Genomic DNA, 25,432 nt, shown 5'->3' on the forward strand with positions numbered 1-25,432 from the left:
GGAGGGTGACATTTGGCTCACACCCAAACCGTCTAGCCCTCCCAAGATCCCTAGAGAACCAGCCTCCCTTCCAAAGCCCTCCCTTCCCTCTCCCCATCTGTTCGGCCTGGAAGAGCCAACAAGCTGGCTCTGGACAGCCTTATCACCCATGTATTCATTCACTGGACACTTACTGAGCACCTACTATGTGTCAGCACTGGGTGACTTTACCCATCACATGGGGGAATCAACAGATTCGCCTGCCCTCGCGTGGCCCACAGTCCTGGGCAGGGAAAAGGTGTGCAGGGAGACAGACAGAGCTCTGTTTAGCAAATACATAGGTCTTTGCATCCTATGATAACCAGCCCTTGTTTGTTTCCTTTCTAGCCACACTCTGTAATCATTTATTCACTCTTTTTATTTATTTGTGCGTTATTAAATATCCCGGGAGCTGTGAGCTCCGTGACGCAGGGACTGTGTCTGTCTTATTCATCTGCCCCCCGGTCCCCATGATCTTACTAGGTACCGGGCACACAATAGTTAGTGTGCAGTGCATTTTCTCAATTAAGATTAACAAGAATGGACGTGGAGCACAAAGTTGCTATCTCTGCCACAAGGTGGCAGCAAACGACAATCCACGGCTCCAGGGTCTGCACACCGAGGGGAATTTTGGGGGGAGATGGGGTCCAGAAATGTTTCGCTGTACCTCGCACTCAGCAAGGAAACCAGCATGCTTGTCCTGGGCGTCAGTGCCGGGCGCGTAGTGAGCCTTAGCACGTAGTTGTTACAGCACGGAAAGCGTTAAGTTGGCATTAAGTATTCACAGAGTAGGATGCTTGCACCTGGAAGGATGGGGCCGAGCAGTCTGTCCCAAACTTTCCAGCTCCTAAGACTCCTTACAGCAGAGTACACGTTAAAAGGCAGATTCCCGGGCATCGCTCAGAGGAGTCTAGGAATGTACCTGCTTAACAAGTTCCCAAAGCGATTGTTCAAAGTCGACAGGTCTGGCAGTGCTGACTGGCAGATCATGGAGTTGGGGGGGGGGGGAGGGGGGGTGTCCTTCCAAGTGCTTAGGTATACCAGAGTGCTCGGACTAAAATGCCAACCCTGAGGGGGAGGTGGTGCGCTCATAAGCGGGGGAGGTCCGCTCGCCAGAGCTCCTCCCAGACGTGGGCGTGTTTCCACTCCAATTCACTCCCTTCCGTTCTGGCAGAATCTTCCCGGCTACCCACCCACACACGTGTCTCCTTTGCCACAGAAGGTGACAGCTTCGGGGAGCAGGAACGGGCGTGGGAGATGCAGGGAGCGGGCCAGGAAGAGCCACAGGAGCAGAGGGAAGGCCCTGAGACTGCGGGGGAGACCCCAGGTTTCCTTGCTACCATGAGCGCCTCCCCTGCCTCCAATCGGTGAGCGAGCATGGGACTTTGAGCCCGGGGTGGGGGACAACCGACAGCCCAGCCGGCTGGGTACGGAGAGCTCAAAGTGGAAAATGCTGCCCAGAGTGGAGTGAGAACCTAACTCCCTCCTCCTCCAGCTCAAGGGAAGAGAATTAATTAATTATAGCACCTCCCAGCACGTGTTACCTGTTGTGAGCACTGTTTACTAATTATGCCTACCATCTATCGAGCACGCACTTGGCACGGGCTGTTCCAGGCACCGTTCTAAGGCTTTACAAATATTAGATCTTCAAAAACAACCTCTGTAGTGATGAAAATGCTTTGGAACTCCATAGAGGTGGTGGTTGCACTAAATGCCACTGAATTGTTTGCATCAAAATGGTTAATGTTAAGTTAAAATGGTTAATGGTTATGTTATATGACTATCACCTAATTTTTTAATCTTTTTTTTTAAGTTTTATTTATGTAAGTAATCTCTATACCCAAGGCGGGGCTTGAACTCAGGACCACAAGATCAAGAGTCACATGCTCTGAGCCAGCCAGCCACCTCACCTAAATTTTTTTTGCAAGAACCTTTAAGGGGCACCTGGGTGGCTCAGTCGGTTGAGCGTCAGACTTCCACTCAGGTCATGATCTTCCACTCAGGTTTGTGAGTTCAAGCCCCACATCAGGCCCTGTGCTGACAACTCAGAGCCTGGAGCCTGCTTCAGACTCTGTGTCTCCCTCTCACTCTCTGCCCCTCCTACACTCACTCTCTGTCTTGGGGATAAATAAACATTAAATTTTTTTTAATTTATTTTTTTATTTTAAATTTTTAAATTTTATATTTTTTAATGTTTTTATTTAGTTTTGAGACAAAGAGACACAGAGCATGAGCAGGGGAGGGGCAGAGAGAGAGGGAGACACAGAATCTGAAGCAGGTTCCAGGCTCCGAGCTGTCAGCACAGAGCCCGACGCGGGGCTCGAACTCACAGACTGTGAGATCATGCCTTGAGCTGAAGTCAGATGCTCAACCGACTGAGCCACCCGGGCACCCCGATAAATAAACATTAATTTAAAAATTAAAAAAAACTTTTAAGATCAAAACTATTTTAATCTTCCTTTTAAAGACAAGGAAACTTTGGCACAGAGAGACTGAGTAACTTGCCTGAGGTCACACAGCTACTAAGGACTTCAGACCCAGGATTCTGGTTCTCCCATGCCTTCTTCTGCCTGGGAGTATAGCTGAATTACCCAGAAGATATGGTTTTCCAGCCTGAATTGCAAAGATATCCAGGCATCTGGCTCTGGACTAAGGGGGTACAGAAGGGTGGACTGACTCCATGGAATCTCTGAGAAGTTAGTGTCAGGGACAGGAGCTTCAGCCTCTATCAGCTGCTTCCTACCAAAGCTGCCTTTTGTGAGGTAATTTTTGAAGATGTCAGAAACCACCTCACAACTCTGAATATCTCCCCCACAGATAGGCCACTGCCACAGGAAATTCAACCATTAGTAATGCATTTATTTGAGTAAAAAACACTGGGCTCAATTGCAGATGTCCTCAGAATGCATCCTATAGGGAAATGTCCTCAGTTGAATAGCTCAGTAAGATACCAAGAACAGGTGGGGTGAGAAGGGGATTGGGAGGGAGAGGGTCCAAGGTCCAGACCCTTGTGGGGACACAAGTGGCCCTTGATCTGGGCCCTGGAATACAAAAGGGCCCCGGGACAATGCTGAAGCCGGAGACGGTGGGGCATTTTTTTTTTTTTTATTGTGGTAAATACACATAACATAAAAGTTACCATCCTAACCATTTTTAAGTGTACAATTCAGTGGTTTTTAGTACATTCACAAGTTTGTGCAACTATCCACCACTATCTAGTTCCAGGACATTTTCATCATCCCCTCAAGTTGTCACTCCTCCTTTCTGCCTCCCTCAGCCCCTGGCCACCCCCAATCTGCTTTCTGCGCCACATCTCATTTGTCCCAGGGCTGCCTCTAAGTTCCTTCTCCCTCCTCAGAGTGGAGCTCAGGAAGCTCCTGGATTTGGTAATCTCGAGGGCCATAGGGGCCCTTGGCAGGGCGGCCATGCACAGGTGTGCAGGTTGTAACCTGCACAACCCTTTGCAGGGGTCTCTGTCTTTGGGCAATTTTGATGGAACAAGAGGCTGAGTCTGGAGGGGCCTGATCCTGGAGGCTACACAGCCAGGCCCTGCCCACCTAGACCCTCCAGCCCTGCCCCCAGATCTAGTCACTTCCACACAAGCTTTGGGACTCCACCATGCCCTAAAGGTGGGGTCAAGGTCCAAAGGTGAGTAAAAGGATATCTGAGCCCCAGGAGCTTTCAGTGAGGAGGGCCGGGAGAGGGAGCAAAGGGAGGGTGCCCTGGGACTCAGTGCGGTGCTTGGAAGGGGGCTGGGTGGCAGAGTGGTGAGCAGTGGGTGCTGGGGTCAGGTCAGCCTGGGTGTGAGTTCTGGCCCTGCTACCTTGTAGTGTCCCTGCAGTGTATATAGCGACAGTGTCCCTTCCTCTAAAGTGGGGGTCACATGGGGGCGCCTGGGTGGCTCGGTCAGTTAAGCAACCGACTCTTGATTTCAGCTCAGCTCATGATCTCACAGTTCATGGGATCCATCCCTGCACGGGGCTCTGTGCTGACAGCTCGGAGCCTGCTTGGGATTCTCTCTCCACTCCCCCTCCCTTTTCAAAATACATAACTAAACTTAAAATAATAAAGTGGGGATAATGCGGACATTGTTAGGCCTTAAAAAGGAAGAGAAGTCTGCCACATGCTACAGTGTAGATAAACCTTGAATATGTGATGCTCAGTGAAAGAAACCAGTCACAAAAGGACAAATACTGTTTGAGTCCAGTTATACGAAGTGCCCAGAGTCCTCAAATTCATGGAGCCAGAAAGTGGATGGGTGGGGGTGGGGGTGGGGGTGGAGGAGGGGGTATGGGGAGTTAATGTTTAATGGGGACAGAGTTTCAGTTTTGCAAGATGAGAAAGAAGGTTGTGGGGACAGATGGTGGTGAGGGCAGCACAACATCGTGAATGTACTTAATGGCACTGAAATGTACACTTAAAAATGGTTAAAATGGTACATTTTTTTCAAGTTTTTATTTTAATTCCAGTTAGTAAAATGTAAGGTGTTTTTTGTGTGTGGTTTTTTTTTTAAGGTTATTTGTTTTGAGAGAGAGGCTTGAACCCACGAACCGTGAGATCAGGATTTGAGCCACGATCAAGAGTCAGACGCTTAACCGACTGAGCCACCCAGATGCCACTGTAAGTTTTTATTATGTATATCTGACCTTAATAATTAAAGAAATCAAATAGGAGGGGTGCCTGGGAGACTCCGTCAGTTAAGCGTCTGACTCTTGATTTTGGCTCAGATCATGATCTCACAGTTTGTGGGTTCGAGACCCACATCAGACAGTGTGCTGACAGTGTGGAGCCTGCTTGGGATTCTCTGCTTGCACACACATGCTCTCTCTCTCAACATAAATACGTAAACATTTAAAACAAAATCACATTGGAAAAGTTAAAAAAAAAGGGGGCGGGGTGGGTAAATAATGTCAGTTAGAAGAGAAGGACCATTTTCCATGGAACATTTTTGAGAGGGGTGGCATTTGAGAGGGTGCAATGTAGGAAAATGATAACTCTGCTTTATTAAAACATAATTCTCGCACCATATAATACACCCACTTACAGCATACAAGTCAGTGGCTTTTAATATATTCACGGAATGGTGCAACAACCACCACCAATTTTTAGAACATTTCCTCACCCCAAAAGAAATCCCATAACTTTTAGCAGTCACTCCCTATTCCCCACCCCCACTAACTTACTCTGGCAACCACTGATTGGCTTTATGTCTCTATGGATTCACTTATTCTGGACATTGCATATAAATGGAATCATACACAACATGGCCTTTTGTTCCCGGCTTGCTTCGCCGAGCATGATGTCTTCAAGATTCCTCTGCGTTGTGGCAGGCGTCGGTATGGCTGAACTGTTTTTAGTCACGACGCTTCTGACAACAAACGTGGGGGGCCGGGGGGGTTTCTGCTCAACAACCAGTTCTCCGAATCTCTGGACATCAATTGGGTGTCCTATAATTCAACTCGATTCTGATACTAACTGCCAGGACACACCACAAGTCAGGAAGTACCGTGCAAGAAATTCTCCCTGGGGCTGTGTCGCCTCGTTGGCCTGTGGGAGGCCACCCGCAGGCTGCCCTATGCTATGGGTCACTAAGATGGGAGAGTGTCCAGGGTGGACGTGCCTGGGAGAGGAGGGGGCGGAGTGGGCACTCCCCAGCCCCTACTCTCCTGCCTTCACTCATGACCTTCCATAGGCCCCAACTTACCTTGCTGGCAGCACAAAGTCCCCCTGTGGGGCTGGGAAGAAGGAAACTTCTGTATTGGTTTCCCACTACTGCTCTATCAAATTACCACACACTTAGTGGCTTCTAAAAACCCAGAAGTTGGGGCACCTGGGTGGCTCGGTCAGTTAAGCAACCGACTCTTGGTTTCAGCTCAAGTCACGATCTCACAGTTTTGTGAGTTCGAGCCCCACGTCAGGCTCTGTGCTGGTAGCACTGCCTTTCTTTTATAAGGACATCTGTCATTGGATGCAAGGCCCACCCTAAATCCAGGAAATCTCATCTTGAGATCTTAACTTAATTACGTCTATAAAGAACTTTTTCCAAATAAGATCACATTCCTAGGTTGCAGGGGGTTAGGACTTGCACTTCTCTTTTTTGAGGGGCCACCATTGCGCCCATGGTAGGGCCCACCTTGTGACTGCACCTGTGGTTGGTTTGCCTCTTCCTTGTGCATTTTCCTTCTTATCCCTGTTTCCGTGGCCTGAGGTCACTGCAAAAGTAAAGTCCCTGCACCCAGGGTCTGTGCACCCAAGCTCTGGTTGGGGGGTCAGGACCAAGACAGCTATGGTCTCTGACTCCTCTCTTTTGGAAGGAGGATGCATTCCCATTGCCTTTCAGCAAATTAAGTGTAACACCATCCCTTCATCCTAGGTTCCTCTGGAACAGTGCAGGGGGAGGGCAGGGATGGGGAGAGAGAGAGGTGGGGCTGTGATGTGGTCAGCCATATCTGAGAGAGGTTGGACCATGGCGCCGGAGCTGGGCACCCCAATATTAAGGGGTTGGTTCAGGTCATGATTCTGCCTGCCAGGCTGGGGTCAGATCAAAGAGCTAGACGGGTGGAAGGGTAGTCACAGGCACCAAAACCTAGTTTGGCTCTATCAACGGAGCAGACCCCAAGGGACTCCCCTCCATGCCCAGTTCAGTCTCTGAGGCCCCAGTTGACCCACCAGTGCCTCCCCAAGCTCTCCCTGCCTGGGGGAGAAAGCCAGCGTCCTGAGCTGCCCACTCATCCTCTGTACCTGGACCCAATCTGACTCTCTGGAGCCGCTCAAAGCAATAGCCACCAACCACAGGCAGCTGTTTAAATTAATCGCGTGGATATTAACATATCATATTTATATAAATATGAGCGATAAAATTAAAAACTCACACTAGCCTCATTTTAACTGCTCAGGAGCCACATGTGGCTTGTGCCTCCCATATATATGGAATATTTCCATCATCTCAGGAAGTTCCATTGGACATGGCTTCTCCAGAGTCGCCCCTGGACCAGCAGAGGCTGGGCCCTTTCCGGAGAACAGGATGGACTGAAGGGGGGATGAAAAGGGGGGGAGTGTTTGTCCAGAGCCAACTGGTGTTGACTCATCAGTCTCCGAGGCCTGGGCCCGGGCAAGGGATTAAGCCTGAGCCAGTGACCAGAGAATGGCCTGGGAGGGCAGCGCATGGGGGCTTGGCCACCCAGCTCCCTGGCAGGAATGTTAGACCTCAGCAGAGAGAGTGGACAAAGAGCCCAGGCGAACTCAGACTAGGCAGGCAGGCAGGAGGGATACAGGGGGTCAGCTCTATTTTACATCACAAATGGCAAAAATGGAACAGTGGTGGGTCAGTTTCTTTTTTCACTTAATGCACCCTCTGTTTCCCTCCCTGTGAGGCTACAGGACCCCCCTCCCCCCGCCCATGTGTGTGTCCCCTTCCACCCAATGTCCTGTCCATCTCAGCATTGATCAGCCATACCCTCTATTTTTTTCCTTTCTCAGGATGGGAATGTGTGGATTGTATCTTGTTAGCTGCTGTATTCCCAGGGCTAGGCATACAATAGGGGCCGAAAAAATGGATGGGTGAATGTGTAGGAGGCACTGTGGAGGCAAGAAATCAAGATCCTCCCTGAGGGGTTAGGGGGAGCCTGATATTTCTGGAAATGTCAGTGATGCTTGGGAGGCAGTATGACGAAGGAACCAGGGTCCCCGCAAGCAAGGATCTCCCTCCCCTTCCTTGCCAGGGCTCCAACCACCCTCGTCCTTGGGTCTGACTGCTTTCCTCACAGTGTCTCCAGGCCCCTCCTCCACAACTTTGTCTGTCTGGGGTACCCCATCACTGGGGACACAGGACAGGTGCCATCATCCACACACAGGTGGCATTAAACTTACACCATCCCCCATCCCCACCCCTCTGCAGTGAGCTCCCTGAGGACCGGAACCTGAATATGTTGTACTTGACCTCATATCCTGAGTGCTTAAAACAGGCCTTGTCACATAGTAGGTGCTTAATAAATATTTGATGAACGAACGCTTTCTGTTCATCTGAACACCTTTCGTATACCATAGTTCTGACTCAGGACCTCCTCACCTTTGGTTGGACCTCCTCTGTGGACCTTCCCTGCGAACACTATCATGCATTGACCCTCTCATTCATTCATTTGTTCATTCAATAATGACATTGAGCACCTACACTGTGCCAGGCACCCTGCTGAATGGTGGCAGAGGTGGGGGACAAGGGCCCTGGCTCAGATTGCAGAGTTTATTTTTTTTAATGTTTATTTTATTTAAAAAAAATTTTTAACCTTTATTTATTATTGAGACACCGAGAGAGACAGAGCATGAGCATGGGAAGGGCAAAGAGAGGGGAGACACAGAATCTGAAGCAGGCTTCAGGCTCTGAGCTGTCAGGACAGAGTCCAACATGGGGCTCGAACTCACAAACCACAAGATCATGACCTGAGCCGGAGTCGGATGCTTAACTGACTGAGCTACCCAGGCTCCCCATTAATGTTTATTTTTGAGAGAGAGTAAGAGAGAGAGAGAGAGAGAGAGAGAGACCAAGTGAGAGTGGTGGAGGGGCAGAGAGAGGAGGAGACTTAGAATCCGAAGCAGGCTCCCAGCTGTCAGGAGACACAGAATCTGAAGCAGGCTCCAGGCTCCAAGCTGTCAGCAGAGTCCGATGTGAGGCTCAAACTCACAAACATCGAGATCACGACCTGAGCCGAAGTCAGACACTTAAACGACTGAGCCATGCATGCGCCCCTCAGTTTGCAGGGTTTAAATCCTGAGTTCCTTCCTGACCACCTTGAGTAGGCACTTAACATCTTGGAGCCTTGGTTTCCACATCTGAAAAATGGGGAGAGGAAGGAGGGCCAGTTCATCATCTTTGTTGTGGCCATAATTTTACCATTGGGTGCTGATGTCAAAATCCACTGGGTGCTATACTTTAAATATATACACTTTATCATATGGCTGTCACACGTCAATTAAGCTGGAATACATAGGCCAACTCCCTAACCCAAGCACTTAGCACAGGGCCTAGCACATAGTGCAGCAAAAGTTGTGATTGTTAATATTACATGTCTTACTTCACTGAAGCTTTTCAAGACCCTATGGAGCAGATGCCAGAATATTCCCACTTTTCAGGTGGAGAAACTGAGGCTCAGAGAGGTGAAGACATTTCCCCAGGGTCACATAGCTGGGTACCTGGCAGAGTCAGGACTCAAACCCAGCTTGGCTTCAAGCTAAAACCTGATTGGATTTTGTGTTCTGCCACTCGTGGCCTAGCTTATCCATCACTCAGGCCCCCAGACTCTGGAGGAAATGGGGTTCTGACCTTCTGACCTGGCCATTCCCAGGGGCTGTCACACCCTGGACACTGGCCCCAGAAATGCAGCCCTACCGGTCTGGGCAGCATGAGCCCTGGCAGGGCCCCGCAAGGCGGGGTAGAAGGAAGAAAGGCTGGGCGTTTAGGGGAGGATAGCAGTTTTGGGGTAGGGTTGGGCAGCCTGTCCTGCGGGGATCTCAGGCCTGGCAGAGCCCGTCTGGTCCCACCCAGCTCCGCTCTCTGCCCTGGTGGCGTGACCTCCTCACTGGGAGGCCCTTGCAGCCTGGCTGAGAGGCCCAGGGATGGGCTGGAAGTGAAGTGTCCGGAGAGAGGGAGCAGGTTGTACTGGAAAGCAATCCAGGGTTCGGTATGAGGATCTGCAAGAGGGGCTGAGGGGATAGTAATGCTGGGTCAGAGTGGGTCCCAGCCTGGGGGTGGGGCAGGGGCTGAGAGGTCCCCTGCAGAGCCGAGGGTTAACCCCTCAGTGATTGGGTCCTGCGGGGGAAGGGCCAGGGCTGCCAAGGGACACCAGGGCCTCAGAGTGGCCACTACTCAACCACTGTCAGGAGCTGTTTCAATAGTTGGACAATAGACGTGGCTGTTATAGGTATACACCTGCATCTAGAGAGGGCTGGCAGGATGGTCATCTGAGCAATGGCTCTCTGGGAGGGCAGCAGGGTGCGGCTGCCTGGCAGGCAGTGGGGAGGTGGCCAGGATGGGGCGGTCTGCCAGGAGCCCCCAGCGGGTAGGGGCCGGAGGCACATTCTTGGGGGATGACTCAAGGGGCAGGCAGAGTGGGTGACTCACCATGGACCCTCTCCTGCCTCTGCTGCCAGGGTCCAACCTCCCATCTGGCCCCAAGGGCTTTGTGGGGAGCTCACCAGGCCCCCAGCCCAGGACTGAGTGTGAGTCAGCCCATCTGGGCTGGAGAGCCAGCGTGATTTTTCCATCCCTTGCATTGTTCTGCAAGAAAAGTAAATACATGTTACAAAACACAGGGTGAAGCCGGGCCATTCCCCTCTTGTCCCCTTGAAGAGTGGGGAGAAGAGGGGATCCCATGCCAGGTGCTTGGCACGCATCATGGCACCCTGGCTCTTCCCCATTTTACAGATGGGGAAACCAAGATTCCAGAAGGGTAAGCCACCTCTGAAAGGACACACAGGTGGATGTGGCAGAGTCAGGATTCAAACCCAGTTTGGCTTCAAGCTACAGCCTGTGGGCTCTTCCCAGGTGGGTGTAGACCAGGGCCTGAGCATGTACCGCATCTTTCTGTTCACAGCTGTTTCTCAGGGTGGCCCAGAAATCACCTGCTTCAGTAACCTGGGGGAAGTTGTTTGTTAACATGCAGATTCCCGGGCCCTTCCAGACCCGCCCAACAAGGGGACTCTAGAATCTGCATTTTTAAATGCTCCTCAGGTGGAGGTGAGGTCACACAGTTGGAGACAGGAGATGGCTGTCCACGGGAGGATGGGAGGAGAAGGGGCTGTGGTAAGGAACAGGCTGCTGGGCCATCACACCCCTCTTTCTGGGGCTGGGGGAATGTTGCCCTTCTTGTTTCAGACTGGTTCGCAGGAACACCCCAAACCAGTGAGCGAGTGAGTGAACAACTCTCCAGCTGCTGGGGAAACAATGACCGCAAACAAGGAGGGGGTGGGTGACCCTTCAGAAGGTAGTGGCCTCCGGGGGTCAGCAGCCTAGCCCAGCTGCAGAGAGGGGACAGGCTTCAGGGGCCGAGGGTGGCCTGGTTGCCAGAGAACTGGATGGCCGCGCAGGTGCCCTCTCCGTGGGTTTAACCATCAAGCAAACCCGAGGAAAGCAAACACCCTCCCCCGAGCCCCCACCCCCGGTCGGCAGAGGGATGAGTCACTTGGCATACGAGGGCTCTGCGGAACCAAACAAATCCCATCTGCCCAGAGGAGGATGCACGGGGCCAGAACACAGCTCCCACCCCATCCGGCCTGCCCACAAGCCAGTGTCGTGCACACGTGTGTACGCGTGTGCACGCACACAGAGCTGCACCAGCTTGGAGCCCAGCTTGGAGAGAACGGAGGGGGAGGATGGTGAAGCACAGCCCAAATTCCTCCCTGAATCTGCTAATTCTCCCCGAAGCTCCTGGGCCTGACCCAGCTGAGTCAGCGGGAGGCTGGGAGGGTGGAGGTGGGTGGGGGTCCGAGCTCAGGGCTGGAGCAGGCTTACCCAGGAACCAGCCCCGCTGTGCACTGGGCCTCGCAGGGTCTCGATGCTCTTTCCTGGAACAGGAGATAAGAGAGCCTTGCCCCAGGTGGGGAGGGCTGGTCTCGCCCCACCCCCCCCCACCCCCAGCTTCACCCAGTGGGGGTCTGTGGGGGAGAAGGAATCAGCTGAGGCATTTTGGGCACATGCCATGTTGCCTGGCACAGAGTCCATCCTCAATAATTTTTTTTTTTTTCAACATTTATTCATTTTTGGGACAGAGAGAGACAGAGCATGAACGGGGAGGGGCAGAGAGAGAGGGAGACACAGAATCAGAAACAGGCTCCAGGCTCTGAGCCATCAGCCCAGAGCCCGACGCGGGGCTCGAACTCCCGGACCGCGAGATCGTGACCTGGCTGAAGCCGGACGCTTAACCGACTGCGCCACCCAGGCGCCCCAGAGTCCATCCTCAATAAATGAGACACGGCATTAATATAATCAGTGTCATGACTGTTAGCAGCTGAGCTACAAGCAGGCTAACCAGGAAGCGCCCCCAGCCCAGTTTCCTCCCCAAAGCCGACCTTCACCTTTCTAAGAAGTATGGGGAAAGGAGATTCAGAAATTGGGAGAAGTCTAGAGTTTTGACACCGCTTGGAGTTCCTGTAACTGCTTGTACCCCTCAGTGCCACAAGCATCCAGCCTCCAGCTATGGATGTAATGTCCTCCCATTTGTTGAGCCATCACTAGAGACAGAGGGTGTGCTAAGTGGGTGACAACCCATGGGGTCTCGCTCTCTGAGGTTGATGCTATCATTGTGTGGCCATTTCACAGATGAGGACAACTGAGGCCGAGAGAGGCAAGATGACTTGCCCATGTCCACACAGCTGACAGAGACCAAGCGAGGACCCCAACCCAGGTCTCCCAGGCTGCTCCTCCCCATCTTTGGAGCTCTGATAAGGCTCTTCTTCCTCCCAGACTCATCCAGGTGAACTTGGCTAGGTGTATCTTTGTCTCAGCTCTTAGACTATCAGCAACTTGAGGGGAGAGCAGCTTCCTGCTTCAGCACAGGGTCTTTTTTCCCCCAAGTTTCCTATCATTCATGATCTTTACTCCTCAGTATCTCCTGGTCCAGTAACAAAGTCTGAAAAGGAAAGAGGTTACTTCACTAGAGCGTGGTGGTGGGTGAAGCAGAAGAGGGTCATCAGGGAAGGCTCTGGGAGGAGGGAATGCCAGACTTCAGTCGTTTTTAAACAAGTTTTTAAAAAGTAACTGAAAAGGCAATTCAAACACATATAAAAAAATAAAATCAAGAGACATTTAAAAATAAAAATAGATAAAAAATAAAATCCAAATACTGTAAAAGGGTATACAATGAAAATTCAGATTTCTCTGTCATCCCCCCCTAGGGGGACTCACAGCTTGTGGATCCTTCCAGAAGCTTTCTGTGCATATACATATGTATATTCTCTTCCTCGCACTGTACTTCTGGTGCCTGGCTAAGTGTGTCCACATCAGGCCCTCATTCTTTTCCAGCTGCATAGTTTCGTAGTGTGGATACACCGTGGATTATTTAACCACTTTCTCCCCATGACCATCAGGTTGTCTCCGGAGCTTTCTCCATAGCAACAGTGCTTCCATGAACATCCCTTAAGGGATGCTGAGCTCCCATGTGAGAGCCACCCTGTAGGGATAGGCAAGAGAGAGAAGTAAGGAAAGGGTTTACAGGCAGAGTTGCCACATGGGCAAAAGCAGAGGGATCAACAAGGTTTCCTCTTGAGGCCCCGGCTAAGGCCCACTTGGGCCGTGGTGAAGGGGTTGTGGGCGGGTAAACTCTGCTGAGTTAGTGTTCAGGCCCCAAGTCCACCCGCCTCCACCCACACCTGTAATCTGAAACCTTGGCTTCTCCCTGACACCTGTTCCCAATGTTAGCTGGCTGGACCTGAGTCCTTTGGTGCCCTGCAGGCCCCATCCCTTAAGAGAAAGGCCCTTTGCTGTGTTTTGTCTTTTCCCTTTTCTTATCTTGTAGTGGAACCAGGCAGCCGCAGCTGGAAGAGTGTTACTGAGTATCAGCTGGATGAGTGAAGGAAGGAACTCACTGAAAGCAGTAGGCCCTCCCCAAGAAAAATGCACAAATGGGCACATTTTGAAAGAAGCTACAAGGATGCACAGACCCTCTTAAGCTCACCCACAGATGCCTCATTAAGAATAAGGTTTTCCAGGGTGCCTGGTGGCTCAATCGGTTGAGCATCCAACTTTGGCTCAGGTCATGATCTCATGACTAGTGAGTTGGAGCCCCGCGTCAGGCTCTCTGCTGTCAGTGCAGAGCCTGCTTCAGATCCTCTGTCCTCTCTCTCTCTCTCTGCCATTAACATTAACAAACAAACAAAAAAGAGTTAGTTTTTCCTAGCGTCTCTGTAACACTTCAAAACTGAAGTCTTTAAATGGTAGGGACAAGAGATGGCCTAAAGGAACCTGTGTTTCTCAGATGCTCTGAGGTCTGGGGCAGTAAAAGCCCTTGGGGATCAACATCCCCACCAACGTCCTTATTTTATAAAGAAAAACATCTGGGGAAGGGACTAGCCTGAGGACTCTGGATCCCCACTGGGGGATCCTGCCTCCCTGCCCTGCAGACCTCATTGCTTCTCCTTACCAGCTGGGCTCAGACCCCAGCCCCAGCACCCTCTAAAGTGGCGTGAACCTTCCTTCCCAGCTGTCTGGGCCCCATGTGAGCTCACTGCCAGACTGTTTACTGCCCAGCTGCAGGCTTCTCGAGTGGCACATGCCTAATCTGGGTGCACAGGGGCCCACTGTCTAACCCAGACACACGGTGGCACACAATTTAACCTGGGTACATGCTGGCAGAATTGTGTAACATGGCTATTTTGAACCAGAACCCAGCTGCTTTTATGACCAGCCACGAAGTGGTTCCATCATGCCAGGGCCTGGAGTTATTCAAGTTTCAAAGGAGTTTTTGTCCATCAAGATGGCTTGATAATGACGGCCACACTTCCTGCACATTTGGGCCAGGCCCTGTGTTACGTACTCTGTGTGAAATCTCAACAGGACTCTCCTACTAACCTTTTTTGGGCTGGGGGCAATTGTTATCACTGTTTGGCAAATAAGGAAACTGAGGCTGGGAGCGGTCAGAAGCCTTGCCAGGTGTCAGCTGACCGTTTGTGGCGGAAGTCTTGGGGGATTTGATGCGCGACAGGTGCGTGCTTTTCTCAATCGTCATTGACACTATTAGCACCTGAGTGTCATTCACGAGCTATCCAAGGCACAGAGACCCGTCAGGTCTTTGCCACACCTGTCTGGGGGGGTGGGGCACCTGGGTGTGAGCCAAGGCGAGGGGAGCGCTGCGCGCAAGGGGCAGCCGGGAGCCAGGTGAAGGCCCTCAGCCAGGGGGCGCGCCGGGGCCCCAGGGGAGGGGGTGTGAGGGTGGGGCTGGGTGTGCCCGGGAAAGCTGGCCGAGAGCCCCTGCCCACCTGCCAGCCACAAGCGTGCGGGGGCCGGGGTGGGTGGGCGGTGTCCGGATAGGACCGCGTGTCCCAGCCCCAGCCCTGGCCTGGCACCCCACTCGCTCGCACCAGGCCTAGGGCGCGCGCCCGAGGGGGCTGGAAGCCCCGCCCGCCCGGTGGCCCCTCCTCCGGGAAGGTAAGCGCCACCTTCTCGGGGAGCGGCCGGGACAGCCGGAGGCCAGCGGGCGCCCCGCCCCCCGTGAGTAGTGACCGGTCGCCAGCGCCGCGCCGCACTAGGGGCTCCCGCGCCGCCGCTCGCTCACCTGTGTCCGCTGCCTGCCCCTCGGTGCGCGCCGGGCCCGCCCGCCGCCCACTGCCACCCGGCGCCGCGACCCGCCGCCCCCGCCCGCGCACCCCGAGCGCCACCATGAACTCGCTCTTCAGGAAGAGAAACAAAGGCAAATACAGCCCCACCGTGCAGACCCGGAGGTGAGGAGGCGCCGCATGGCGCTCCCGGGACGCCCTCGGGAAACCCGCGCGCCGTGGAGAGCCCTGGGCGGGGAAGCACTTCTCGGAGCGCGGGGGGGGGGGGGGTAACGGCCGGGCCTGGACAGCTGCCGGGGGCCCAGAAAGCACGGCCCAGGGGGCGGGGAGCTGAGCGGGGAGTGCGCGACGTGCGGGAACGCGGCTCCCGAGGGACCCCCCCCCCCCCCTTGAGCTGGGAAGCACTGCCAGGGTGGGGATGGCGATGGGTTGGGGGCGACCGAAGAGAGACGCGATACTTGGCCCCGGAGAGTTGCAGGAGCCCCGAGGAGCACTCAGTTGGGCACCTAGAGGGCGGGGAACTGAGCTGGAAGTAGAGGGGACCTCCGTGTCCCAGGGTCGCCCCTGCGCTGGGGGTTCTCCTGCGACGGGGAAGCACCGCGGGGGTGGGTAATGGTGTGTCCGAGGACCCTACACCCAAGGTAGGGGTGCCACAGGGACTCAGGAAGCTTCGTCTAGGGGCTCACGGGGGAAGGGAAATTGAGTTGGACGGGAGCTGGCGGGCGTCACTAGCGCTTCTTGGAGAACGGGCAGGTGCTTCTGGCTTGGGGGTGGCGGGACAGTGGGGGGTGGGGTGGTGGTCTGTGTGCTACCTCCCGCAGCGGTTGCCGGTGTCTGCCACCCGGCCCTCCCGAGATTCAGCACGAAAAACCGGTGTGTGTGGGGTGAGTGGATGGGGGGGCACAGGCTGAGGCACCCCTTTTTCCTCCCCCCTCTCTGGCAGCAGTGCTGGGGTCTGCGCGGTGGCTGGGCGGCGTCGGGGCCTCTTTCGCCGATGCATGACTTCTCAGGGGTGTGCCCCACCCCCACCTCCCCAGCCCAGAAACTGGCGGCGTCTCTGAGCCGCTGGTTCCCAGGGAGGCCTGGGAAGGGAATGACCTGTCTTGATGTGTTTGCGTTGAGCCTGCAGCCCACGTCCGTTTTGATAAGCCTGATGTATTCACTTAATAACCGGTTTAGGGAAGCCTCTTGGAGATGCTGAGATTGAGAGAAGGGGAGGGACTTTGACCCCTGCCTCTTCCCTTCTCTAGCAAATATGAGGTGGGGGCTCCTGGCTAGGAAGGTACACTTCACCAAGCTTCTCCTGACAAAGGGTTTCATTCAGGTGGGAGACTCCAAACTGCACAGCCCCCCTGCCTGGGACTATCCACCCCAAGGTATCCTCACCCCCTTCCAGGACCAGCTAAAGGTGAGAAGACTCTGGTCAGGGCTGTCACAGTACCCCTGTGGTCCAGCCCAGGCAGACCCTTAAGACAGGTGCAGGCAGGCCTGGGCCCTGGCAGGGGAGTGTGGGCAGTCCGTTGTTTTGAGTTCCAGCCTTTTCAGAAACCGCACCGCCCTGTGATCTCAGGGTCCCCATCTCTCCTATGTTCTGCTTCGAGCTCAGAGACATTTATTTTCTCCCCTTCCAAAGTCCCCCACTCCCCAGCCTCCCCAGACTTTCACAACCCCAGAGATTGGGCAGGGCCCTGCATGCTGTTTCTCTGTGTCTAGGTCCAGCTGGCTCTCAAACCTCGCCGGGGTCCCGTCCAGTCCCCGAGCTGTTCTCTGGGGCATTGCACAATCGCATACTCTGTGCCAGCCACGGAGGACTGTTCTGTTCTCCCCCCACCAAGACTTGGGCCCCTCCAATCCTTCACACATGCACACACCCACACACCAGGAGACGGGCCAGGCCTCACCCTGCCGTCTGCCTCTTCCATCTCTCTGGACCCCAATGCCTCCAGCCCTCTGTCTGGTGCCCCTAATAGAAGGTTGGACCTAACAAGGTTAGGATGAATTCATACTCACTGGGAAGGGCTTGGCTTTCCCAACAGAGGATAGGAAGGAAGGAATTCCCATCCTTTAGAGCTGCGTGGACTCTGAGGGCCTGGGGTGGCAAGGATTCAGTCCTACCTCTCTATCCCCCACCCTGTCCCCCTCCCCGCATGCTTCTGGCCCAAAGCAGCCACCCTCTGCCCTTGGCTGACAGCCATTGATCCCAGATGTCAGCTTTGAGGTTTCTTTCTCCAGGAAGCCCTCCTGATTCTCTCCCCAGGATGGGATGGAGAGACTCTGCCTTTGGGTTCCATGGCCTGGAAGAGACACAGTCCTGAGTAGGGGCCAGGTGCTTCCGTACATGGTCTCACCAGACCAGTGCATCCCCTCTGCCCCCTCCCTTTCATGGGGACAAGTTCATGGACTGAGTTGTGGGCTGGGAGACAGCCTCTTGCCCCGTTGTCTCAGCAAGAATCTTTGAGTGTTACCTGGTGCCTGGCACTCTGCTTGTAGCTCTCAGACGTGGTCACTGGTCATGGGGCACTGACCCTCAAGTTACTCTTTCACCCTGAGTTTTTTGGGGGCCTCCTTTGAGGGAAGGTGGGGCTGCCAGCAAAATTCAGCATGGAAAAGTGTGTGGCAGCTCTCGCCCTGAGAGCAGAATGCCTCCCTTGTGATCCCAGCTCAGCTACAGCTGCCGTGGCAAATCAGGGAACCTCTCTGAGCCTCAGTTTCCTCATCTGCAAAGCAGGGATGGTGCAACTAAGTGTCTGTTGCATGGGGCCCTAGGGGGAGCAAATGTGACAACAGACAGAATGCCCTTGGCACATAGGAAGTACCCAGACAGGGGCTCAGCATCACCGCTGCCAGCTGAGGGGACCCAGGACCAAGAAGCCAGGCGTTGTGACCTTCACACCCAGGCAGTCACAGAAGAGCCCTCCTGGAGAAAACCCGCCCCTCCCTGTTTGCCAGCCTTTTAGCGTCTGAAACTGGGGAGGGCCAGGATGGGGGAACCCCGCTGCTCCTGTCACCCTGGTTCCTAATAACAGGTGTGGGAGCTGATGTTCACACCTGAGCTAATGACAGGGTCAGACCTGATGGTGCAGGTCGCTGAGGATGGGTATCCAGCCCAGTAGGGAAGGTGTGAGGGGACCTCCTCCCACTGTCCTGAACCCTGGTTGAGAGTGCAGCCCCTACCAGCTGCCCCTTCCTGGTTATGCAATCTGGGGTGAGCTGCTTGGCCTCGGAGTCAGTGTTTGCTCACCTGTAGAATGGGCATAAGCATAGGTCCTGCCTGATGATATCATTAGCATGAAGATTAAGTGAAATGACACAGGGAAAGAGTTGAAAGGTGTAGGAGGCCTCAGTGTACCATAGCTGTGGTGATTTTAACTATTGAGCAAGTGCCCATAAGGCACCTACCGTGTGCTTGGAATTGAACTGGATGCTGATGGACAGGCTGTGCAATTCACAACTCTAGGTCTGCCATTCCTGGCGGGGGTGGGGTGGGGCGGGGCGGGGCCGTGGAGGAGATGTTGACATTCTTCCGGTACCTGACGGAGTTAAGCTTAATTACAAGTGTGCCTTACCGGACCATGTCTTCGTGGTGGGACAGAAAGCTGGATGTACGAGGTCTGTAGCCTATCGGCTCTGGTGCCCCTGGTGGGTCTGAAGTAACAGCTGTCAGCATTAGGGTGGAGACCTGGGAGATCTGGCAGGACTTCCTGGGGAGGTGTCTGACCTGTCATGGGGAGGAGTGGAATAGTTACGATTCAGCTCTGGAGTTAAACTGAATTCTGCCTGTTTGATTTTGGCAGAGAAATTTACTTTCACTGAGCCTCACCTTCTTCATCTGGAAAATGGGACTAATTTTGCCCCTCCACCCAGACCTGTGTCCCAGTAAGCACCCAGCAGCCTGGCCTTGCTTCTCAACCTCACCGGGGCTGCATCTGGTTTTAAAGGGGAGGTCCCTGTGTGGGAGGCAGGGCCCCAGGCTTTAAAGGCTGGTGAAAGGGGTGCATGCCCTCCTGGAAACTGGCTACGGTGCCCTGCGTCTCTTTGTGGTTAAGAGCACAGAGTCTGTTGTCAGCCAGATGTGACTTCAAACCTTAGTTTTGCCCCTTGTGTCTGTGTGACCTTGGGCAGGTCACTTAACATCTCTGTCTTAGTTTCTTCATCTGTGAAATGGGATTGATGATAGCAACCCCCAGCTGGTGAAGTTCCTGGGTGCCCGGCCCCAGACCTGACTCACAGTGAGCACTCAATAATACAATACACACTTTTAAGGGTAAGGACAGTGTTGAGCCCATGCAACTAACTGGTCTCCTCTCCCTGGGTGGGGCAGGCGCTCAGCTGACTGTCATCCAGTCCCCTTAACATTCACGTGGCCCCCACTTCAAGCAGACGCCTGGAGACACACATGCACACCTTGATCAGCGATAGCTGGAAAGCCCGGAGCCATTTGGAGAGGGTTCTGTCAGCAAAGCCCACCTCCAACCATATGGGAGACTTGTACTGGAGTGATCTGCCCAGCCATTTCTCAAGCACCTACTGTGTGCCCCGCACGGCCATGGGTATTATAGCCTCTCATTCTGACACCGTGACAGCCAGGCTGGTGTTTGTGGCTCCTTTCACAAAGGATGACACTGAGGCCAAGAGTAAAGGTGCTCATCTTGGGCTCATAGTTCACAGGTGGCTGATGCTGGGGGGCCCAGGAGCCCCTGGGAAGGGAAACTAGGTCTTCCCACCCACACCTGGGTCTGGTGGCAGCTGTCTCCAGGGACTGCCCCAGGCCAGATGGTGGAGTCACTGGCTTTTGTATTCCCTGACTCCGCCCCAGCAACCCTGTCACGACTCTCCTCTCTCTGGCTTTGCCCTCACTTGCCCAGTCCTTTTTCTTGGCAGAGGGAAGGAGACCTGATAAATTAGATTAAGAACAGAACAGCACTGAACCTTTAGAATGGCTGCTGTGGCGTTTCAAGCATTGTCAGGGGCAACCCTCTAGGGACAGGAAGTTTTGGGGGAGAGGCTTGGCTCAATTCATACCATTTAGGCAACACCCTAAGGAGGGGTGAGGGGCCCCCAGAAGGCCCCCCGGGAGAAGAAGCTGCATTTCTGCTGGGATTCCCAGCTCCTTTTACTCCAGGCAAGGCTACCTGCCAGTCTCCCAGCCTGCCTGCCCCAGCCTGTCTCTGGAGGGGGAAGAAGGAAGTGGCCTCTGGTCTTTGTTCTCTCTGCTTTTGGTGGTCTTGCGTTTAGCCTCCTGAGCCTGGGAAGGGAGTCCCCTGGGCCCCAGGCAGGAGGCTGCTGGGCCAGCCCTGCACTTTCATCCGCTTGGCCTGCCAGCGTAGCTGGAAGCCCAGGCCCTCTTGCCTGGCGTACTTGGAGTAGCAGCCTCTTCATAGTTTGTGCTTCCACTCTGACACCTCAGTCCCTTCTCCCCATGGCTGCCAGGGAGCTCTTGGTGATATGCAAATCTGATCTTGTCCCCTGTAGCTTAACCCTTGCCCCAGGCTTCCCTTTGCTCCCAGGCCCTGGTTGCTGCAGCCCTGCATAGCACAAATGTGTGCCTTTCACCCTGTCCTTTCCACACTGCATCCAGCCACATGGCCTTTGCCCACACTGTTCCTCCTGCCTGGAATGCCCTTCCCACCCCTTTTGGCTCATTTCTCTTCTTCTCTCTTGGTTGGTCTCTGTTCCTTCGGGAAGCCCTCCCTAACTTTTTGTCTTGCCCATCTCCTGGGTCTTATCTCAGTAGCCATTTGACCCTGCCCCTTTGGGCAGATGGGAATGAAGCTCTGTCTCCTTCCCCTCCTCGTGTCCCCCTCCCCGAGACTGGCTGGTGCAGCACATGTCCTGAATGCATGATTGAGGGTGAGCCATGGGGGACTGCTAAGATTCTCTCCCTCCTTAAACCTGTCACAGAGCACTCACTGACCAAGAAAGTCAGGGGGGAACAGAATTAGGTCCTGGATAGAGCACAGCTCTGACTGTGGTCCCTGTCCGGACACCTTCTGTGTGCTCCGTAAACAGGCAGCAGCAACAATGCATGGTGGTAAGTGCTAAGATAGTGAAGGTAGAAGGGCCCTGGCCCAGCCAGTGGGTTTCTGGAGGACCCCCCAGGAGGTAGGTGGAACAGGAGACACCGGGGAGAGGGGTGGGGATGCGGCAGAGGAGGTATGCATCCACTCCCACTCGCGTAAGCATGAAAAATCATCAGTGGACAAAGTTAATGAAGGATACAAAGAGTATGTTTGTGTACATTTTGAAAAACATTCGGGGCGCCTGGGTGGCGCAGTCGGTTAAGCGTCCGACTTCAGCCAGGTCACGATCTCGCGGTCCATGAGTTCGAGCCCCGCGTCAGGCTCTGGGCTGATGGCTCAGAGCCTGGAGCCTGCTTCCGATTCTGTGTCTCCCTCTCTCTCTGCCCCTCCCCCGTTCATGCTCTGTCTCTCTCTGTCCCCCAAAAAATAAATAAACGTTGAAAAAAAAATTTTTTTTAAACATTCATGCAAAGCAATGTAATGTTTCTGGATGCAGACACAGATATGTAGTGAAAGCCTAAAACAGGCTTAGGAGGAAACCAGCAGCTTTAAAATGACCCTACCCCAGAGGAGGGGGCTGAAGGGATAAGAGGTGATCACATCATATTTCTTTGTGAACAAAACCCAGAGCAAATAGGGCAGTGTGAGAACATCAGCTAAGACTTGGTGGTAGGATTCTCTTCTGTACTTCTCTGTGTGTTTGAGTTAGACCATGAGTGTTCAGGTCTTTTATTTATTTATTTATTTATTTATTTATTTATTTATTTTTTTTTTTTTTAATGTTTGTTTATTTTTGAGACAGAGAGAGACAGAGCATGAACAGGGGAGGGGCAGAGAGAGAGGGAGACACAGAATCTGAAGCAGGCTCCAAGCTCTGAGCTGTCAGCACAGAGCCTGACGCGGGGCTCGAACTCACGGACCGCGAGATCATGACCTGAGCCGAAGTCAGGTGCCTGACCGACTGAGCCACCCAGGCGCCCCAGTTCAGGTCTTTTCAAGTGAGGTGTGAGAGCGTCTCAGAGTCCAGTCAATAGTGGGAGAAGGGGTCTCAGGGAAGAGGAGGAGGTACCTCAGGAGGGACAGGTGCTGAGGCCAGAGGAGCGAGAATGGAGAGCAAGCAGGATGGTTCTGGATGGGGAGACACAAATGGAAAGTCTCAGGAAGTGGGGAGGGTACTTTGTTCACTGGTGACCTTTCAGGCTTATGCACGTGATGCCTCACCCTTCCCCTCCCCACCGTCCCCCATCTTCCCCCCACAGGTGGGAACATACAAGAGGCTCTGGGGTTGAGCTGCTCTAAATTATGATCATGTTGTGTTTCTGAGGTAATAGTACCCAGATCTCTGTCTTCCAGGTGAGGCTCAGAGTTTCAGTAGCTGCCTGAAGATCTGAGCTGCTCTAACACGGGCATTCTGAGCTGGGAGCAGTGCTGGAGTGTGCCAGCTGGCCGCCTGGCCCACCCTTTGCTGGGCGAGGGGTGTGTCAGGTCTAAATTCGCGCCCGGCTGCTCACTGGCTAGCAGCCCCACCTGCTGTCTGCTGACCCTGAAAGGCTGCGTGGCTGCAGGGAAGCAGTCCTGTGCAGAATTCCTTGCTGCTCAGATTTCAGACTCATAACTTTTATGGTTTCCACCCTCCCTCCTGGGCACAGGGACATTGTGGTTCCAACTGAAAGTTGAGGAAGCATTCAGAGTTTGTGCCGAGAACTGAGAGGGCTGCCCCAGATAAGCAGCTTGACTCTTCCCAAGTATAAAATGGGCAACCAATGCCCCCTTGTTCCTGAGGGGGAAGCTGAGGCCCATGGGCAGGGACGGAAGGCATGGTGAGTAGAGTAGAAAGAACCTGAGTTTGGGAGCTGCAGACCTGCCCTTTAGGCCTGGGTGTGCTGCTTGTCAGCTGTGCCGCTGGCCTCATTCCCGCCCCTCTCTGGGCTTGATGAAGGCAGTCACTTCATGCTGTACAGTCACTCCATACCCCCCAAGAACGGTGTCAACGACATAGTAGGTATTCAGTAAACGGTGGTGGAAGGTCTGTTTTGAGTCTGAATTGTAGGAGTGTAAGACTGTGGAGAGGATTGGCATGTAGTCGGTGCTTAATAAATGGAGACTGGTACTCCTTGACCACTGGTCTTGAACCCAGAATGATGTCCTGACACCTGGGTGCACTGAGATTCCCTGGAGCTCTGTTTCAACCTTGCAAAAATCTTCAAGACTTGCCTTGGTATTACCTGCGGCAGCTTGAACTTCTGCACATGTGGGGTTATGAGAGCCTGAAAGCACATGCCTGACATGGGCCTGGAGGTAGGGTGGCCTTCACTGGGTGGAAACAGATTGGGTCACCAAGAAAGGGAACCACAGTTACTATAGCAGCAATCTTCTCAGCTTAGGATATACTTCCCCAGGATTAATAGATGGGTGTATAGGATTTTACTGCCTAATTACCATGGCAGTTTCTAGTAAGGAGAGTATCAGTCAATTGACCCATCAATCTGGTATTTACTGGATGTTTCCTGTGTACTGCTTTCTTACAAGACTTCCTTCCTGTAGAGATCTGGGGATTCTTCCTCAGTCTGCTCCCCTTAACACTGCGACACAATGCTGTGGTTTGTTTCCTGGTTCCCAGCCCTGGCTGCACATTAGAATCATCGTGGGAGCTTTTAAAAGTGATGTCCAGGCCATGTCGCAGCCTGATGAAGTCAGAATCTCTGGGGTGGAGCTCGCACTTCAGTCTTCTGTTGGGTAGCCAGGGGCACAAACCACACATTTACACTGATTACTTCCACCCCTCTTGTCCTTGAGGTATGCACACTTTGCTTTCCTTTGCCTTTTCAGTAGCAGCTGCCTGGTCTGTTGTGCTGTATTCTTTTACTCTCAAACTTCCTGCATCTTTCCATTTCAGGTGTGTGTTTTGTAAAATGGCACAGAACTGCTTTTGTTTTGTTTTGTTTTTTGTTGTTGTTTTTTGTATTCTCACCCAAGAGTCTTCTATTTTAATAGGAGAGTTTAACTCATTCATGTTTATTGTAATAACTGATGTGTTTGGACCTATCCCTGCCATGTTAGTTTGTATTTCCTATTTATCATGCTTTCTCTTTGTTTCTTTTTGGCCCTTCTCTGCATTTTATTGGATCAAGCTATATTTTCACAATTAGGGTAGAAGACCTGAATGGGACAGAGTGGATGAAAATACCCTGGCCCAGGCAATTATAGTCATCAGGGTGTTTTTTCTAATCATGCCTATTAAATTATAAAACTTTGAGCTTACATATCTTTTTGGGGGTGGGATGGCTTAATTGAAGGCCTTGCATAGGTTTGGGGTTCAATAAATAAGTATTGAATTGAGCAGATGTTTGATAGCATGCTAATAATTCCTGTCTCAGGGACTGGTAATGAAGGGCCTATTTGGGGGTGGAGAGATGACAAGGAGTTGGGAGGGGGTGGTGAAAGTTTATTCAGCATGACTGATTCCCTGGAAAACTGACTGGGGTCACAGTAGTCACCAGTCTGGATGCTTACTAGCCCAATGGCCCCAGGCAAGTTGCCCCTCCTCCCTAGGCTCAGTCTATACACTGGGAGCAATTGCACTTAGTACCAATCTTGAGGGGTTGTTCGGAGAATCAGAGTGGAAACGTGTGTCAGGCACTGGGGTAGGGTGTGGCCCAGGGAGGTGTTCCTTCTGCGCCAATTCCTTCCTCCTAAAAGGCCTGCTCAGAGAGACAGACTGGGATCCCCTCATGGTGGCATCTTGGGAGAAGTTCTCAGACTCATTTGTCACCACTGTTACTCAACCAGCAGGATTCATTGTATCAAGGAAGACGCCAACGAGATGTAAATCACTAGGCCTCCCCTGAGTGGTGAACACCTTGTTGATTCATCCTAGATCCCCAGTGTCTCCCTGTCATTTTGTGGTTTGGTATTGATGTCCCCTTGTTCTGAGAAGGTGGCTCTGGAGTCTGTTCAAACCTAGGCACTGCTACTTCCCAGCTGTGTGATGTAGGGTGGGTTTCTCATCCTCTCCAAGCCTCCATCATCTTCATCTGGAAAATGGGGGTGTAGGAATTGCGGCCATGGAATAAAACATCTGCTCAATTTAATACCTATTTATTGAGCCCAAGCCTATGCAAGGCTTGGAATTA

The 25,432-nt window shown here is 53.1% G+C and overlaps 1 protein-coding gene and 1 long non-coding RNA gene across 3 annotated transcripts in view; one reads left to right on the top strand and one right to left on the bottom strand.

Moving 5' to 3' along the window:
* Positions 1-11,960: 11,960 nt before the first annotated feature.
* LOC123589153 lies at positions 11,961-13,788 on the bottom strand. The gene is made up of 3 exons (XR_006708194.1): positions 13,683-13,788; positions 12,914-13,178; positions 11,961-12,638 (listed from the first exon to the last, which is right to left on the bottom strand). It is a non-coding gene; the product is annotated as an uncharacterized LOC123589153 (long non-coding RNA).
* A 1,255-nt stretch (positions 13,789-15,043) lies between these two features.
* The window catches only part of PPL (periplakin), a 46,271-nt gene continuing 35,882 nt past the window's right edge, over positions 15,044-25,432 (top strand). The window contains exon 1 of one of the 2 annotated variants that reach the window (XM_045460835.1): positions 15,044-15,444. In XM_045460835.1, the coding sequence (XP_045316791.1) occupies positions 15,383-15,444 (62 nt within the window). In that variant the 5' untranslated portion in view covers positions 15,044-15,382. The remainder of the gene's footprint in view (positions 15,445-25,432) is intronic. The other variant, XM_045460834.1, reaches the window with a different exon arrangement.

The sequence above is a fragment of the Leopardus geoffroyi genome, chromosome E3 (assembly GCF_018350155.1).
Source record: "Leopardus geoffroyi isolate Oge1 chromosome E3, O.geoffroyi_Oge1_pat1.0, whole genome shotgun sequence".
Classification (NCBI taxonomy): Eukaryota; Metazoa; Chordata; class Mammalia; order Carnivora; family Felidae; genus Leopardus; species Leopardus geoffroyi.